The sequence below is a fragment of the Loxodonta africana genome, chromosome 12, assembly GCF_030014295.1.
Source record: "Loxodonta africana isolate mLoxAfr1 chromosome 12, mLoxAfr1.hap2, whole genome shotgun sequence".
Lineage (NCBI taxonomy): Eukaryota > Metazoa > Chordata > Mammalia > Proboscidea > Elephantidae > Loxodonta > Loxodonta africana.
The window spans coordinates 7,117,334-7,137,115 of NC_087353.1; the positions used below are offsets into that span (position 1 = coordinate 7,117,334).

General features: G+C 38.9%; 1 protein-coding gene across 4 annotated transcripts in view; it reads left to right on the top strand.

The window, feature by feature from the left end:
• Nucleotides 1-19,494, top strand: part of ERICH1 (glutamate rich 1) — a 112,896-nt gene extending 93,402 nt beyond the window's left edge. The window contains exons 4-6 of one of the 4 annotated variants that reach the window (XM_023550384.2): nucleotides 10,489-11,013; nucleotides 13,637-13,852; nucleotides 18,765-19,494. In XM_023550384.2, coding sequence (XP_023406152.1) covers nucleotides 10,489-11,013; nucleotides 13,637-13,851 — 740 coding nt within the window. In that variant the 3' untranslated portion in view covers nucleotide 13,852; nucleotides 18,765-19,494. The other 3 variants (XM_023550383.2, XM_003411860.4, XM_064294980.1) reach the window with 3 other exon arrangements.
• Nucleotides 19,495-19,782: the final 288 nt, after the last annotated feature.

Genomic DNA, 19,782 nt, shown 5'->3' on the forward strand with positions numbered 1-19,782 from the left:
TTCGTGGTAACCATTCCATTTTAGCAATAAAATGAAACAATTATTTTCCAGGTTTCTAAAATAATATGTCTGATAGGCGTCACACACAAGGTTATTTCTCTTTGAATATTTTTTATTTTTTGAAGATTTTTATTAGATACAGTAATAGAAGGAGCCCTGGTGGCACAGTGGTTAAGCACTTGGCTGCTATCCAAAAGGTCGGCGGTTCAAACCCACCAGCCACTCCACAGGAGGAAGATGTGGCAGTCTGGTCCCGTAAAGATTCCAGCCTTGGAAACCCTATGAGGCAGTCCTACTCTGACCTGTAAGGTCACTGTGAGTCGGAGTTGACTCAGTGGCAGTGGGTTTGGTTTGGGTATACTAACATAAGATAGTTCCATAAGGTTTTCAGATAATATGAATGCTGTACTTAGAAAAGATAGCGTTGCTCTAATTTTGCATCTTATACTATTACTTGCACAGAAATTAACTGAAATATGTATAAATGAATTAACAAGTGATTGAATATGAGTTATTTAAACCCAAATTGGAAATAAAACAATCGAAATTTAACGAATCCAATAATGAAAGTCTTGGTAGTGGTTGTCGTTAGCTGTTGTCAAGTGGGCCCCTGACTTACGGTGACCCCAGGCACAACAGAATGAAGCACTGCCTAGCCCTGCACCATCCCACGGTCTGTCGTGGATCTGACCATTGTGATCCTTTTTCCCATCGGCTCATTTTCAGACGTAGATTGCCAGGCCTTTCGTCTTAGTCTTATTACTCAGGAATCTCTGCCGAAACCTGTTCGGTGTCATAGCAACGCACAAGCCTCCACTGACAGGTGGTTGGTGGGTGCCCATCAGGTGCCCTGGCCGGGACGGAACCTGAGGCTTCCACGTGGAAGGCGAGAATCCGGACTCTGAGCCGCCAGGGCTGCCTTAATGAGGGTTTTTTACCTTCCCCCAGATTTTTCTTAACGACCATCTCTGGTGACCTTAACGTTTCTAACTTTCTACATTTATCATCATTCTCTTTCTTTTTTGTATTTTCACATTCTTATTATAGTTCTAGAGTTTTATGATATGATATCTGAATTTAGAAAATGGTAAAAGAGTGCTCAAATGTCACCCCTTTTGAAGAGTTCTTCCCCAACGCTTCCCGGGTAGACTTAGTCACTGCCTCTTTGACATCCCCACTACACTATATTCAGATCTCCAACAGAGTTCCTACTCTTTGTACTACGGTTCATCAGAACAAAATCTGTCTCACCTGCTGTTCCGTGAGCACGGCAACCATGCCTAATAGACTTCTGCCTGTGAAGCACCTGGCACGGTGCCTGGCTCATCGCGGCACTCAGATGTTTGAGGAATGAATGAACATCATAGCCCTTTAACTAAAGGATCATCTTCTCCTTTCTCCTGTGTTAGGGGAATGGGGAAGTAATGGTAGGAGGTGACTCTTCATCTTCTGGACCTTCTAATGGTCTCTCAGGTCAGTATTTACTCATCAAGAAGTCAACAACAATGTCATTTGAGACTAAGATTTCTTTAAAAATTGAAATTATTGATATCATTTATAAGATGAGGTTTTCCATTCTAATGTGTTTTATAAACAGGCACTGTATATTTAATTAATTGATATTGCCAGTCAGCCTCATTCACTTGATCATGCCCAATACCAACGTCTTTTTATCGTTTAGTTACTATAGACAGGTGAATGCACTTTGTCAGCCTAGAAATCAAATCGCTTGACTTTAGCCTTTGGGTTACAATCAAAAACCATTTTGTACCATGTATTTATTTACAAGTTAGTATCTTTCACATTGGGAACAACACATTTTATGAGATGTTGTCTTTAACTGGTGACTCCTGTAACTTGTAGCTTGAGTCTGAGTGTATAAGTGCTATCTAAATTTGGGAATTGCCTGGGTAGTTTTAAGTGGAACTTTTTTTTTTTTTAATTCTTAAGCTATTTTTTATAGTCAGAGAAAAGCAACAACTTTGAAGGCTATCGTGTAAAAAGCTAGGATTTCTATAAAATATTCCTTTAAATAAAATTTAAAAGCTTTTTAATACATTTTTCTTTATGTTGTTATGAGTAACATTGCATCTCTGTATTCTACTTAGGCATACAGTGAATTTTATGGGTGCTACCTGACAAATAGAGGCAACCAAACCAACAGCTACCTCAAAAGCCTTCTTAAACTGACAGGAACCTGACAATATGGTCATATCAGACAGGAGACTAGGATCAGGGTTTAGTACGCACTTACCTAACATGGAGCCGTGCTGGCGCAGTGGTTAATTGCTGAGCTGCTAACCAAAAGGTCGGCAGTTCAAATCTACCAGCCACTCCTTGGAAACCCTATGGGGCAGTTCTAGTCTGTCCTGTTGGGTCACTATGAGTCGGAATCGATTATAGTAAAAATAAATAAGATCGATTATAATTTTATTTGTAGTCAGAGAATACAAAAAAAACTCTTTAAAGTTTAAAAAAGCAAAGATGTCACTCTGATGGCTATTGTGCAGGTGACCTAAGCCATGGTCTTTTCAGCTGTCTCATATGCATGGGAACGCTGGACAGTGAAAAACGAAAATCAAAGGATTGATGCATTTGAATTGTGGTGTTGACAATGAGTATTGAATATGCCGTGAACTGCCAGAAGAATGAACAAATGTCTTAGAAGATGTCACAACCAGAATGCTCCTTAGAAACGAGGATGGCGAGACTTTGGCTCACTTTCTTTGAACATATCATCAGAAAAGACCAATCGCTAGAAAAGAAAAGGATGTAATGACTGGTAAAATCAAGGGTCAGTGAAAGCAAGGAAACCCTTAATGAAATGGAGCCAAGGCCTGAGGCATGTTAGCCAGACATAGAACCAAAGTGAGTGAAGAGTGTTCCGGGCAGTAGGGTTGTCCAGCCTGTGTAGACATGCAGAGACAGCTGCAGGTCAGCAGCATGCCTGGAACAAAGAAGTAGCGGGAACCAGATCCAGAATGGTGTGCTGCACTGAGTCTGTGCGTCAAGGAGTGTAGTTGACCATTGATGCGTTTCAAGCAGGGCAGTGAACTTGAGAGATGTGCATTTTAGAAGGCTCATGCCTGCTGCCAAGTTGTACGTGTCTCAGAAGGAGTAAAGATGGCAGAGGCAGGAGAATAATTCAGGCTGTTAAATTAATCCAAGCTAGAGTAAATGGTCTGGACTACAGTGTTGTCAGTACCTCTAGTACATCAACCAGGTGGCAGCTGTTATTATTGTCAAAGTGTGTGTCCTTCCATAAACTATACCTTCATGTTTTCTTCATATCTTCCCATTGTCTTTATGGGAACTGGGTGTCTGCCTGACCATTTACTGCCTACTTCACCTGTGCCCATGGCATACAGTTTTGAGACAGCACTTTGGGCCAGGGTACACCCTCCTGTTATAGAATAACCACCACCCCACCCCACCCCACCCCCCACACACACACCTTCTTAGAAACTGCTTTTCCCACAGAGGAATCAATCCTGAGAACTTCACTTCCTTCTCAAGCTAATGGAGCAAAACGGCCCACTCAAAGGTTATGATGAAACACTTAAAGCATATAAGAAGATGAAAAGTAGAAAGGGTTATTTGACTGGGAAATAAGAAGAAAGAACCAGATCACTGCTTTTCTTGGTTAGTTTCTTTTCCCACATAGAAACACTTTATACATAGATACTGGCATTAGAAATATAAATCCAAAACTTAGTGATTATTAAGGTTCTATATACAATTTGGAGCCCTGGTGGCACGGTGGTTAAGAGCTCAGCTGCTAACCAAAAGGTCAACAGTTCAAATGCAGCAGCCGCTCCTTGGAAACCCTGTGCGGCAGTTCTGTTCTATCCTGTAGGGCCGCTGTGAGTCGGAATCGGCTCAACGGCGAGGGGTTTCTTATATACACCTTATACATTGTGGAAGCCTACAGTTTGGGAGAGAAAATGGCCATCAGATTAACTTAAAAAATTTTAACTGTATCACAATCCTTCAATTTCTGACTTTGGCAAGTCGTTCTCTCTGGTTCTCTTTTCTTTGATAAATCTGAGAGATGATCATGGCCAGCCTGGCAGAGAAACACACCCTTTGATAAGACTTCGAATGTGTGAAAGCAGTAATTAGGGACTGGTATACCACGGATATCCTGCCACCCACATTTAAATGTGACTTTTGTTTATTAAATGTTTCCTGGTTTGGCAAGAAACAGAGCAATGTAATGAAAAACATCATAAAGAAACTGGAGTGTTTGGATAAACAGAAGTTCAGTAATTGCAAAATAGATGAGTTTTGTGGCTTATGATAGAATTCACCAGCAGAAATTTACTCTGCTTGTCTCAATTAAATTGTGAAACGCCTCTAGAGTTGTGTTTAATTTTTTTTTTTCTCCAGGATATTGCCCTTACATTTATGCTAAGAGTTTTTTCTTAACTCCAGTACACATGGAAACTTTTGTCCTTGGTGCTGAATCATTCCTTCATGCTAAAATTATTCATATACATCTTTTTTTTTTTAATCAATGACTAAATATGTGTAACCCACAGTCGTGTGTTTCACTACAGTTGTAGGTGTATGTTTTAAATAAGGCAGGGTTAGAGTATATTATTTTTCTATGTAAGCTGATATATAAGATACTTTATATTTCATTTTCTAGAAACATTGGAAACTCTTGGTCACCTGGTACCTTTAAGACCTTGGAGTGGGAGTAACCACATGTGCACAAATGGAAATAAAGGCAGCTGTAATGCCATCTAACCAAACTTGCCCCACATCATTGTGCAAGTTCAGCACCCTTACTGAGTGGTAGGCAGTGTCCTGAGTGCTTTGTGTATATTAACTCATGGATCTTCGCGATAGCGCTATGAAGGATGTATTATTAATATCCCCACTTTGCAAATGGCAAAACTGAGCTACAAAGCTCATACAGCTGGTCGATGGCAGAGTCAAGGCAAACCCGGGTAGTCTGACTCTAGAAGACACACTCTTATATAAAAACAACTTGGAAGAGATAATTGACATACAATAAACCGTACTTGATTGAAGTGTAAATCTGATGAGTTTTGACATGTGTTGTGTGCTGTTGAGTCAGTTCCAACTATAGCAACCCCGTAGACAGGTTAAAACTGCCCCATGGGGTTTTCAAGACTATAATCTTTACAGGAGCAGGTTGCCAGGTCTTTTTTCCCAGGAGGCCTCTGGTGAGTTTGAACCACTGACCTTTTGGTTAGCAGCTGAGCACTGAACCATTGCACCACTAGAATCCTTTTGACATATGCATACACCCATAAAACCATCATCACAATCAAAATCATATATTCACCACCTCCCAAAGCTTCCTTGTGCCTCTTGGTAGTCCCTCCCCCTTCCCACCACTGCCCCGTCCAGGCAACTGTTGATGTTTCTGTCGCTGTAGATGAGCTTGCATTTCCTAGAATTTTATATAAAAAATCATACCATTTCAACTTCTTTTTTCAGAGGAAGGTCTGTCTGTCTTTCACTAAGCATAATTATTTTAAGGTCCATCCATGTCGTCGCGTATTGATAGTTCACTCTTTTTATTGCTGAGTAGTAATCCATTGTATTTGCTTATCCATTCACCTGTTTTTCTAGAGATTCTTTTTGGATTTTCTGTGTATCCAGTATGCCATCTGTGATTAATGTTACTTTTATATAGTCCTTTTTTTTTTTTTCCAGTTCTTAGACATTTTATCTCTTTTTCATACCTTGTGGCACTGCTAGGACCTCCAGTACAGTGGTGACTAGAAGTGATGACAGTGGCCATCTCTGTTTCTTCCCTGATATCAAAGGAGAAGCTTTCATATTGATTTTTTGTAGATATCCTGCAGCAGATTTAGAATTTTCCTCCTTCTAGTTTGTTGAGAGTTTTTAGCATGTATTGGTGTTAAAATTGATTAAATATTTTATATTGCTGAAATTTGTGTATTAATCTTTTGTTAGAAGTTTTTTTATCACTGTTTATGAGAGGGATTGGCCTGTAGCTCTCCTTTTTTATCCTTGTCCAGCCTTGGGGTGAAGATTATGTTGGCTTCATAAAATGAGCTGGCCACTGCCTTTTCTATTCTCTGCAAATGTTTATGTAAGAGGGGTGTTAGTTTTTTCCTTCAACATTTAGCACAAGTCACAGGTGAACCCAGCTAGGCTGAAGTTCTTTTCCGGGATTATTTTTAAGTATCAGTGTTTTAAATAGATATAGGACTATTATGATTTTCTGTTTCTTCATGTGTCTGTTTTGATAAGTTGTACTTTTCTCAGAATTCTCCATTTCATATAAATTACCAAATTTATTTGTATAGAATTGTTCATAATACCCTTTTATTAGCTTTTTAATGTCTATAGGATGTATATTAGTATATCCCTTTTTATTCTTGATACTGGTTATTTATTCCTTCTCTCTTTTTTTCTCAACCTGTCTTATTAGTTATTTGTTCATTTTCTTTTTTCAAAGTTTCAGTGCTGGTTGACTCCTCTCTTTTGTATTGTTTTTCTTTATTCCTGTCCTTATGTTTGTTATGTCTGTCTTTCTACTCATTAAGTTTAATTTGCTGGATTTTTTTTTTCCTAGCTTTTTGAGATGAGTGCTTACATCATTGATAGTTACCCTTTTTCCTTCCCTGATATATTTAAGACTATAAATTTCCCCGTAAGCAGGATTTAGTGACATTTCCATAAGTTTTGAGATGTCATAATTTCATCATCAAGTTTAAAATAGCAAGTTTTTTTTTCTTATTATAAAAGCGCTATCTGCTTAATGCCCTAAACTTGGAAATCTGAAAGTACACTGGAAAAAACAAAACACCTATACTTGTTTTTGTTAGTTGTCTTCGCGTTGATTCCAACTCAGAGCAACGCCATGTGTGCAGAGTGGAATTGGTCCATAGGATTTCAGACTGTGGCCTTTCAAAAGCAGATCGCCGGGTCTGTGTTCTGAGGTGCCTCTAGGTGGGTTTGAACCACCAACCTTTTGGCTAGTAGTTGAGCACTTAGCCCTTTGCGCCACCCAGTGACTCTCAAACCACCCAAAAATAGCCACAGTTAACATCATGGGATATGGATTAAAAATATTCTTTAATGTGTATTTTAATTTTTGTTTAAAAAGTAATACACACATATACTAACACACACACGTACATAAAGGTATGATATATTTATCGTTTTATAACCCCTTTTTACCACTCTCGCCTTTTTAAATTACTATTTTATAGTCTTTTTTTAAAAACAAACCGATCAATACTGTTACGATTCTCAACAGAGGAACAGTTTATATTGTAGTCTTACCGCTTACAAAGGGAGATAAACCACAGAGTATGAAATTGGTAATTAGCTAGATAGACTGGAAGAGCATACAGAGAAGGAAGATGCTCATAAAGAAGCCAGAGGAGACGTGAGAGAAGCATTCTGTGCATTATTCTTGGTAAATAATAAGGGTGCGTCCCCTTGCTCCCCACAACGATCTGTACCATCATTTCCCAGATGGGTTTACTTTGAATCATGAAATACTCTGTGGCTTACTTTCCTGCATATCATTGAAGTCAAGCATAGACTTTTTGAATAGATACCAATGAGAAAATATTTTTTCTTTCTTTTTTTTTTTTAACTGAACCTGGGAAATAAAAAAGCAAATTTCATCAACAGTGGTTATTTTGTTAACATTAGTATTTTCAAAGACCAGCTAAAGGGTCAGCTGTTGGAAGACATTCATGCAGTATTAGTCTGTCAGCTATACTTACCAACTCCTTAACATTTATTAACACTTGTGAATGAAAATTTAAAATGCTGTGTTCAAAAACCCAGCAGTGATGGAGGAGATTAAATATACTAATCATGGACCAGACAGTAATCTTATGTATCATGATTTTATGGAGAGTAGTGTAGGTTTCATGCAAAGTTCAGGGTAGCAATAGGTTTTGTAGGTATGGTCGCCAAATGTATCAAGAGAAAAATGAGAGCTCTTGTTAAAAAAAAAAAAAAAAACAGTGATTTTTCATCATTTCCAAAGCATAGTATCTAACTTAACAAGCCTGTATGTGTATGTGTGCGTGCGTGCGCTGTGTCTATGTCAGATGAGAGAGATGAAGTTTAATACTTGTTAAAATACTTCCGTGTTTTAGATGACTGTATTTTCAGAGCAAGGTGAGTATGATGTGACTCTTAGTGTCTAGAACAAAGGAAGAGGTAGCTTTCCTGAACAGAGCATCTAGAACACTATAACATTCTAGTTACAGTGTTCTAGGTGCTCTGTTCAGGAAATGTGCCTGCTTTAGGCACATTTGACCCAGTGGCTGCCTGGAGTTCTGTGGTGCCAAGCATTGTTGAGGCTATTGAGGAAACTTAGGTGAAATATGAAAGCTATCTTGAGGAACTCCAGCATGGAAGAGAAACTAGACATGCTGTATCTAATTCCAGAGGACAAGATTTAAGTCCTTGAACAGAAACTATAGGGAAACAAGTTTTTATTCAATAAAATAAAGTCTTATTTTTATACCATGTTTCAAAAATTTCATATATGTCATTTAATCTTGATTTTTCACAATGATCTTTGATAAGTGGTAGTGTGCAGCTCAGAAAAATCTAACGAGAACTTCAAAGCTGAAAATTGAGAATGCAACCACTTCATGGCATGGTAACAAGCGTTGCAGTTCTGAGTCTATTCAGGCAGAGGCTGGAGAGCCACGTGTTATGCCACAAAAGGATGAGGTGTAGACCACATCTGTGTTCTTAACTGGCACACACCACCAAGGGTATGCAGACCTGGTTAGATGTAGCGCACAATTTTTATAATAATTATTTTCTTTCAGTCTCCATATCCATCCTCAAGTGTTATGTGCCATCTCCTGCCAGCTCCACCTGGTGCCAGTTACTCATGTGAGACGTTCTTCATCATTCCAGTAGTAACCTCATGCACTGGGTGTTTCTCCTTATGACTCATGTTTTGGATACGCCACTTCTGGCTGATCGTATGAGTCAGGACTTATCCACTGTGCTTCCTACCTATTCTCTCCTCCCTGGCCACCTATTTCAGTGATGTGCTAGAACGGACTCCTGCCAGCTCAGGAGAATCAGTTGTGTGTATCTCTTCCCACTCAGTAATAATCACATCCGTTGTTTGAAATTAGCCATAGTGGGAGTTTTTACACCAGGGAAATTGACAAATGCTACAACTCAGGGCCTCCCCGAGTTATTAGCTGTTATTAACTTTTCACGAGCACATCACTGATAACATTTCATTTTATATACCAGCTACTGCTAACCTAGAGCCCAAACTTTATCTTCATTTCATGTGAACTATTGTTGATTCAAATGACCAGTCATCATTATTTTTTTATTCTCATACAAGTAACTCTTAGAAGATACCAAAATAAGATGTGAAAAACATAAGAATTCATGTTTGTTTTTTTTTGTTTTTTACCACAGCCATAGGAATGAAATTTTACTCCCAATAAAACTTGAACAACTCTTCTATTCTTAAAAACACAGCATATATTATAAAGTGTAACAACTGTGAGTGTATATACTGTATTTTTGTGCAAATAACATGCCCCTTCTTCATTTGTTTGCATATTATGCCCTCATGAGGTATATTTGTAAGCATGCTATGCTAATTTTTTTTTTTTTTTACAGCAACAAAAAATTAGCATATCATGCTTATAAAAATACCTCATGGAGACTGAATCCAGAACAACTAGATGGTGCCCAACTACCACCACTGACTACTCTGACAGGGATCGCAATAGAGGGTCCCAGGCAGAGCTGGAGAAAAACGTAGAACAAAATTGTAACTCCCAAAAAAAGAGCAGAATTACTGACCCAACAGAGACTAGAGAAAACCCAGAGAGTATGGCCCCTGGTCACCCTTTTAGCTCAGTAATGAAGTCACTCTTAAGGTTCACCCTTCAGCCCAAGATTAGACAGGCCCGTAAATCAAAATGAGACTAAAGGGACACACTAGCCCAGGGGCAAGGACAAGAAGGCAGAAGGGGGCAAGGAAGCCGGTAATAGGGAACCCAAGGTTGAGAAGGGAGAGTGCTGACACGTCGTGGGGTTGGCAGCCAACGTCACAGAACAGTGTGTGTACTGACTGTTCAGTGAGAAGCTGGTTCTGTAAACCTTCATCTAAAGCACAATAATGAAAAAGTGTTGTTAAACTAAAAACAAATAAATAAAAATACCTTGTCGGGGGAGGACCCAGTTGGCAAACAAATGTAGAAGATGCTTGTTATTTGTGTAAAAATGTGGTGTTGCTATACGTGCCTTTCTTGGAAAAAAAGTAGACTGCTAATTTATATTATGGTTATTCCCGGGGTCTTTGATAGTGTAATTAGTGTGAGCTAAGGTTGAGAATCCTTGAAGTAAATATTTTAAATTTGTTTTCTACTGGAAATACAAGATCCTAATAGAAATTTTACTTAACCTATCATGTCTGTTATGGTTCCATTTTACCGAAACTTGCTGCATTTTATTTTTCTTTTATAGATGAGGGTCCTCATGATCAACCAAAGAGAAAAAGAATTAGAAAGCATAAGTCAAAGAAAAATTTTAAAAATCCCAATAATGTCCATGTAGAACAAGCAGAATTAGAGGAACAGCAGAGTCTTTTACAAGAGCAATTACAGCCACAGCACACAGATGGCACCACAATAAGCAAAAATAAAAAAAGGAAACTGAAAAAGAAACAGCAAATTAAAAAGAAGAAAGCAGCTGGCTTACTAACAAAAGCTTCTGGCATCAATTTCACATACCAGCCTGAGGAGAGCAACAGTGAACAAGAAGAATTAAGAAATACTGATGAGGAAGGTGTTAAAGACACCAATGAGCATGACATTAGAGACACCAATGAGGAAGATGTTAAAGACACCAACGAGAAAGAGGAAGACATTAAAGACACCAACGCGGAAGATGTTAAAGGCATCAATGAGGAAGGTGTTAAAAGTACCAACGAAAAGGCAGATAGTATCCTAAATTTTTTGAAGTCAACGCGTGAAATTTATCTTTATGATGGTATGCTTTTTTCCTTAATTTTTCTTTTGAATATTATCTTGAAATTTTGGGAAAAAAGTAAAATGTTTAATGTTTAAGCTATAAAATGTATTAAAATATTGAAAATAAATAATTAGTTCAGAGATAAAAATCAGAATGTTTGAATTCTTTCTACCAAAGATCTAGACTAGCACATTACATAGTGCTTATCGAAAGAAATAGAATATAGCCAACCTCAGTAAAATTATGACTTCAACTGTGGGTTGGTCTCATGATCAACTTATTTCTCTAAAATCATGTGTTGGGATATGCTGGTATTCTGGGCTCTATTTCTGTGTGAAAGATAATTACACATCTGAGGCTTTGATAAACTCATTTCATTTTCATAAGCTAAGAAGTAAAAGAAATGCAGTTATTTCCTTTAGGACATGTTGTATTGTACTCTTTAACATGTAACATACTGATTTAAGATTTTTCCATGAGCGTTTTTGAGTGACTGTTATTTGTATTGCTATAGTAGATGAGGAGCCCTGGTGGTCTTGTGATTAAGAGGTCAGCTGCTAACCAAAAGGTCAGCAGTCTGAATCCAACAGCCACTCCTTGGAAACCCTATGGGGCAGCTCTACTCTGTCTTACAGGGTCACTGTGAGTCGGAATTGACTCCATGGCAACAGGTTTGGTTTTTTTTTTTTGCTCTTGATGTAACCATACTGGTTCCTGGTTAGTACTTCTTTCTAATCCTTAGGTCAGGCTTTAATAAAACTCAATACAAATTGAAGGACTTATCTTTTGTGAGAATAAACCTGCTTTTATTTTTCCTCTGCTATCCAAACCAAACCCATTGCCACTGAGTTGATTACAACTCATAGTGACCCTACGGGACAGAGTAGAACTGCCCCATAGAGTTTGCAAGGAACAGCTGGTGGATTTGAACTGCCGACCTTTTGGTTAGCAGCCGTAGCTCTTAACCACTGTGCTACCAGGGCTCCATGCCAGGAACAAAGGCACTCAAGATTAACTCTTTTTCTATTTTAATGACATTGCTGGTAAATTCAAGTTTAGCATCTCCAGATTTCACTAGGTAATTTGACAGTCTTCTTATGAATAAATTGAGAAATACAGGCTTTATAATCATTTGGGAGGTAATTAAACAATGATACAAAACTACCCTTATTAATAGATCAGTTTTACTGAGAAGATGGCCACAAGTGACTTTAACTCTTTCCTCTTTTACATGTTGATTAGCAGTTGGTATTAGTAAATTGAAAAGATACTTAACAAATATTCGGATGACACCTCTGGCCGTATTGAGGTGTTGAAGAGACTAGAATTAACCCAGACCCTCGAGTGGAATACCTAGGGGCCTCATCCTAGAATCTAAGACAAACCAGAGGTAGATATTCATTGCCAAACATGCAACCCAGCCTCTAGTGAGCTCAGTCCCTGAATGGATTAAGGTGATTAATTCCCACTGTGTTTGCCTTCCAGAAGAAAGGGTAAACCCTCTTTAGAGGAAAATATCATCATTGAAGACTTCTACAGTTTTTCATACATGAACCCAAAAACCAAACCCATTGACATCAAGTTGATTCCAACTCATAGCAACTCTATAGGACAGAGTAGAACTGCCCCATATGGTTTCCAAGGAGTGCCTGGTGGATTCAAACTGCCGATCTTTTGGTTAGCAGCCATGGCTCTTAACCACTATGCCACCAGGGTGTCCTTTTCATACACAGTCAATAAAAATTTACCAGGCACGTCAAGAGATAGGACTGTATAGCCAGATACCAAGAAGAAAAAAAAGCAGAAATATACCACAGCCATAGACAATATTACGGAGCCCAGCTGGTGCTCAGCTGCCAACCAAAAGATCAGTGGTTCAAACTCACCAGCTGCCACTACAAGGGAGAAAGATGTGGCAGTCTGCCTCCAAAAAGGTTTACAGCCTTGGCAACTCTCGGGGCAGTTCTACTCTGTCCTATAGGGTCTCTATGAGTTGGAATTGACTCAACAGCATGGGTTTGGATTTGGGTTTTTAGAAAATATTGAAGTTATCAGACAAGGAACTTAAAATAGCTGTAATTAAAATATTCAAGAAAGTAGGGAGAACTTGGAGGAAAAAAGATGAAACATTGAAGAATTAAACCAATAATAAAAATCTTAAAAAGCAGCCAAAGGAAAAAACATTATTTTTACAGGAGCAACAATAAGATGGCTGGTTGATCTTTCAATAGAAACAACAGAAGCCAGTATCCCCGTTTTATAGGTTCCCCTTGATTTATCCTAAACACCTAGTAGCCTTAGCCCTTTTTTAAATTTTTTTAGATATATGACCTAAATATGTCCTGCTGCCGTTCTTAGGTTTTAGCTGCATGTTATATTTGGGAAAGTGTTTTAAAAGATCAGAAATATTCCTACATGTGAACGGTTAATCAGGTTTGCATGTCATTCAACAAGTAGTGTTTTTTTTTTATTATTTTTTGTCCTCTTCCGATTATCTCTTGTAGCTTTGTATAACCCAAACATCTCATTCTCAGTAGAAACGTGTTTGAAGCTTTCCTTAAGAGAGGAAAGCTTATCTTTAGTTTATAAAAAAAAAAAAAAACCTAACATTTTTATTTATAATAATATTGACTTTGTTTAGGTCTCTCCAAAGATTCCGAGTCAGCTGTCTTTATGGAAACCACGGAAGAGCTATTTAAACGTCTTGAATCTCACAGCCTGTCGCCCTCAGATGTGTTCATTCTGGATCACATGAAAACGCTGTTACTTCTGCAAGATACTGAAGGATTGAAGAGCGCCCTGGACATGTTCCCAGAACAGTGCGTGATGCCTCCCGGTGTGTACGTTACTGCTTGAGGTACTCTCGTCACGGTTAGCCTCTGAGCCACTGACGCTTTACCCAGACAGTAATGAGTCAGAAAATATAACGCTGCGCATATGGCTTGGAAGAGTAGGGTCCCCCAGAGGAATCTGTTTCTTGTGTCTCTGCTTGATATAAAAATATATCACATACTAGATGCAGAAATATATGTACAAACTAATTTTCCAGCCTCCCAAGCTATCAACTCTCAGGGCCAAATTTCCATAAGTTTAAATGGAAACAAGAAAATTAATTTCTTCCCCCTTTTTTCTTCTCCTGTGCTGGATTGGTAGAGCGTACATTTTTTTCTGTCTCCAGGCGTCTTGGTATGACTTATTGAACCCCTACAGATAGACAGTTGAATTATTATGATGATTTTTATTTTGTTTACTTACTCAACCTTTGTTGGGTGCCCATTCTGTGCAAACAGTACTGTGCTGGAGCCAGCCACTAGCCCATACTGCTCATGTCTTCCCAGCTCCATGTTCAGTGACATCACATTGGTGGCTGGAAACGGGCCATGGTGGGAGTATTTAGACCATGAAAATCTGCCAACACAGAAAATCAAGGCTTTTTCTGGAGAACTGCTTCACCTCTACACCACTGTTTGCAGGACACTGAGCCTGACCAGAACAGGCACTTGACAAACTCGGTTAAATGTATGCATGAAAGGTACTCTGCAGATTACTTTGAGGGAATCTCAAAATAAATAAAATGCATAGTGTCCATTCTCAAAAACCTTACAGTACAGCTGAAGTCAAGACTAATGTATGAAAAAACAAAAGCCAAAAAGAAATTAAAGTTAAATAACAATAAAGCAATTATAATACATTGCTCTTATTTAGTAGGTGAATGGTATAGATAATAAGTACTTTGATTCTTAAGTGGAAGAGGTCATTGTAGGTTGGGATAACCAGGAGAGACTGCCTCACAGGTATGTTAATTATTTGTTAAGGAGATATTTACTGTTCATCCTCCTGATGCCAGGCACCGTCGTGGGTCATAGAGATAGTATCAGTGAGCCAGGTAGATGAAGATCCTGCATTTTGGTGCTTACGTGCTAGTGGGGGAGACAGAAAATAAGCAAGATACACAAACAAAAGGTGTAGTATATTTGATAGCGATAAATAGGGAAGGAGGATATTCTTGCAGCCAAGTGCAGATGCGTCTAGTCTGTTGAAGGAGTCGAAAGGAGATGTCTACTGTGAGGCACCTGAGGAGACCAGCTTGGTTGGAGCAGAGTGAAATGGGGCGTAGAGCAGCAGATGAAGAGAGAGAGGTGACAGGGGGATCGTGTCATGTCGGGCCCCAGAGGTCGTGGTAAGTTTGTTGGCTTTTGCTCTAAGAGAATGGGAAATTACTGGAAGGCTTAGAGTGGAAGGGCAACATGATCTGACTGCACTTTGCAGAACCTTTTTGGCCATTGTGTTGAGAGTGGATTGAAGCAGCGACCAGTAAGGGGTAACAGTAATTGTAGCTGAGACCAGGATGGTGAAGTACTGTCAATATTTTGTAGGTAGATTCAGTAGGATTTTCTCACAGACCAAATGTAGGATGTAAGAGAAAGAGACACATCTTTGGCCTGAGCAATTGGAAGAATCAAGTATCCAATTATGAGGCAGGAAAGACTGCTAGAGGGAGCAGATTTTGGGGAGAAGAGACATATTAGGAACTCAGCTTGGGATAGGTTAAGTTTGAGATGCTTGTTTGATAGATACCTAGGAAGAGATTTAGAATTGCGAAAGCCATTGGTCGCCTTGATAGTAGTGTTGGCGGGGGTGGACAAGAAGAAGTAAAAGTTTTCTTGGAGTGGGTGCAAGAGAGAATAAGAGTGGAGAAACTGGAGACTGAGTAACGATAATGCTTTCAAGAATGTTTACCATGAGAGAAGATGACAAATGAGGCTGGAGGAAGAGGTGGGGTCAAGAGGTTTTATGTTTAAGATGGGCAAGATGGCAGCACTTTTGGTTGCAGATGGCACAGAGCCTGTGAGAAGGAGAAACTGACGCTGTCACAGAGGTGGGAGAACTGCTGAAGCCACGTCCCTCTGTTGAAAACAGTAGTTGGAGCTTTTTGTGTTTATATTAATATGTAATTAACATATGAATAAGTTACTCTAAAAGATCATTTTACTCTAGTGATCCAGCACCTGTTAGTTTCTGTCAGTTGAGAGGCCAAATTGTATTAAATATTTAACAAATTTAGACCTCTGTAATAGACTTTTACCCCAAATTGTGCAAAATCCAGTAAGCTAAACTAATACAAGATTTTTATGAAAGATGAAAAAATCATTTAAAAACTTTAATTAGAAAATATTTGTATTGTGTCCCTCATGCTCAAGACTTTTCTTACGCTAGAGTTCTGAAATGCGTCAAGAGAATATTTGGCCACTGTTGGGAGTTTAGCAAAAATGCTCCCTCGGTTTCATATGTTAAAATCATTGGACTGGTTCTGACCACAACTACTTTAACAGCTGATAGAACTAAAATTTATATATGAAGCAATTTTCTGTATAAATGAATACCCTTTTAGTGCATATAGGATGCACAGTGAAAGTTTTCCTACGTGAAGTTATTCTGTAAAACAATATTTTAGAAATGGCAAAGGCATACTTTCAGTTATTAGATATATCTTATGCCAGTTTCGCTTAAAGAGCTTTCTGAAATTGAGTTTTCTCTTTCATAAGACTAGTTAATAAAATTTAGTCAATGTATCTCTCATCTCTGTAGGATGAGCATGAAAATAATAACATTTTAAAATTAGGTGTAGGGTTTTTTCTACCAGTTGTAATTCCTTTATCTTCTTCGCTGATGGAACAATTATTTTTCCTGAATCATAGACGTTTCGTTTGACTAGAATATAGATAGCCTTTTCAAAAGTTAAATTCATGTCTTTTTATACTGTTGGGACACAGCTGGCACTCAGTAAATTGAAATGATCTCACATTTATATCTTATATGATAAAAAAAATTTTTTTTTATGATATATATATGTGCTATCATAATAATACAAAAAAGTCCATTGCCATTGAGTCAATTCCGACTCATAGTGACCCTGTAGGACAGAGTAGAACTGCCCCGTAGAGTTTCCAAGGAGCAGCTTCAAACAGCCAACCTTTTGGTTAGCACCCCAGCGCTTAACCACTGTGTCACCAGGGCCCCTAGAAAACCAACCCCTTGCAGATGAGTCGATTTCAACTCACAGGGACCCTATAGGACAGAGTAGAACTGCCCCCATAGGGTTCCCAAAGAGCAGCTGGTGGATTTGAACTGCTGACCTTTGGTTAGCAGCCTGAGCTATTAACCACCGGGGCTCCATCATAATCGTAGCTCCCATTTATTTCATTTTTATCATGCTCCACAGACTGTGAGGGTACTGTACCTATTTCCTCATTTAATCCTGGGTGGCACAAATGGTTTGCATTTGCCTATTAACCAAGAAGTTGGTGGTTTGAACCCACCCGGTGGCACCATGGAGAAAAAGGCCTGGTGGTCTACTTCCATAAAGATTACAGCCAAGAAAACCCAATGGAGCAGTTCTATTCGGTAACACATGGGTTCGCCATGAATAGGAATTGACTGGACTGCAATGGATTTAGTTTTGGTTTGATATATAAATTAAGTTTTTATTGTCCACATGTTGAGGAAACAGAGGGTTACTGAGGTTAGGTAACTTCCTTGGGGCAGAATAGAGTCTACTTTAGAAGAATCTTAGAGGTCCACTTCTCTTTGGATCCCCCAGGCTCCCATCGGCGGCTTAGAGCCCAGGAGTTGGCAGCCGGTCAGGCCTCTCCTCGCTGTTCCCCAGGTCTGTAGACCCAGCCTGGAGGCTCCCGTCAGCAGCTTAGAGCCCAGGAGTTGGCAGCTGGTCAGGCCTCTCCTCGTTGCTCCCCAGGTCTGTAGACCCAGCCTGGAGGATCCCATCGGTGGCTTAGAGCCCAGGAGTTGGTAGCCGGTCAGGCCTCTCCTCACTGTTCCCCAGGTCTGTAGACCCAGCCTAGAGGCTCCTATCGGTGGCTTAAAGCCCAGGAGTTGGCAGCCAGTCAGGCCTCTCCTCGCTGTTCCCCAGGTCTGTAGACCCAGCCTGGAGGCTCCCATCAGTGGCTTAGAGCCCAGGAGTTGGCAGCCAGTCAGGCCTCTAGCATCAGCAGCAGTAGACGAATTCCCTGGGGACAATCCTAGGATCTGAAGTTGACTCGGAAAGGTTGCCGATCGATTTTGCCCTTTTCCCTTAGAACTTAGTGCGTGCTCTCTGTGATTAATAACTTTAGAAGTAGAAGTCCATTATAAACTGAATTCTACGTGACAGGATTTGAATAGTGCCTTTACAAGTTATATAAAGCCTGACATTTGAGGTTAATCTTTATTCAGGGCTGTAATTCTCCCATGAAACAATAGAAGGGTTGGCAGGTGATGTTGAAGGCTGTCAATTGATACTTGGCGTTTGGCTGCTCCTGGCGTAGCGTCAGCTTGCGTGACGTTGGAATGCTGCGTAATCAGTTTATTGTACCACTTAGGCATCACTTTTCACTTCCAATTTTTCTAGCTCATCTTCGAGGTAGCCTTCAATTTGCATTTAATTTCAGTTTGTACATGGTTTTCTTTCAAACCAGATTATACACTGGCAGTATTTGCACTCTGATTCTGTGAAGTTCAGGCCTCACGGGAGACGTAGGACTCATAAAGAGGCGATAGCAAATATTCAGAACTTATCCTTCTCTGTTGCCATACTTGTATATAACGTAAGGCTCACTAGTCTGGTAAGTCACCACCAACATCCTTTTTTTACCAGAGCTACATTTTATTAGATGATTATTTCAAAGGTTTACTTTGGGCTGGCCCGAAGGCTAACATCTAAAAAAAAATAGCAAACTCGTAATTTATGATTATTTTTTTTTTTTGCTTTCCAGATCATGTCAGAGTAATCTCAACTTTCTTTAATTACTGGGTTACACATATTCTTCCCCAGAGAAACAGTGAATAAAATCAGTGTATCTAAGAAGAGTTAAACTTTAACAAGAAAATACGAAGGAGCTGAGACTTAATTCCTGTATATAAAGAGGATGACATTCCCTGTTTTTTTCTCTGCACTGCAAAACCTGTGAACTTTGAAGACATGTGTACTGTATTATTTAGTCATGTGTTTCTACACAGTGGTCAGGTGTCATCTGAGACCTAAAATGAAAAAATTGGGTAAAAATGAAAAATTTTTCAGTTATGGGTAGCTGTATATGTCTTGAATTGCTACATAGAGAATCTGTTTTTCTAATTCCTGTAAAAATTGAAAATGGACACTCTGTTAAATTGAATAAACTGTATAGCTTGAGGCTGTTATATTTTTGTAAAGTTTTAAATCACCTCATATCAGAACGTTTATATTTTAATAGTGCTTTACGGAAATTAAAATGTTCTGGTTTAAGTACTTTGATTATAGTTGAATTTCTTCTTTTTTTCCTCTTCTCTACTTTGAGAATAAAAATTGTTTTTCCTGTTTGACTTTTCTTTTCATCTTGGAAGCAGCCCCCAGTTTCTACTCTCAGTGTGTTTTGAAAACACTGTTCATCGGTACACCTTTTTAGGAGGGCATTGGCTCTGTCTGTGAAAATTTCTAAATTTGCGTACTCTTTAGCCCGTCAGTTCAACTTTTAAGATTTTTATCCTGAGGAAATACTCTGACAAATGTACATGCACAGAGGGGCTTCTGGTCGCATTGTTAGTGTAGAAAATAATAACACAAACCACCTAAATGTTTAACCTCGGAGGTTAAACAAATTACAAAATTTTCACAAAATACAATAAGGCAGTAAGGTGCTATTTTTAAAATAAATGAGATATTGCCATGGAAAGATGTTTACGATAAATTGTAAAGTGGAAAAAGTATCCTAATTTTTGTAAAAGTTTAAAATAACCTTAGTATACATGGGTGGG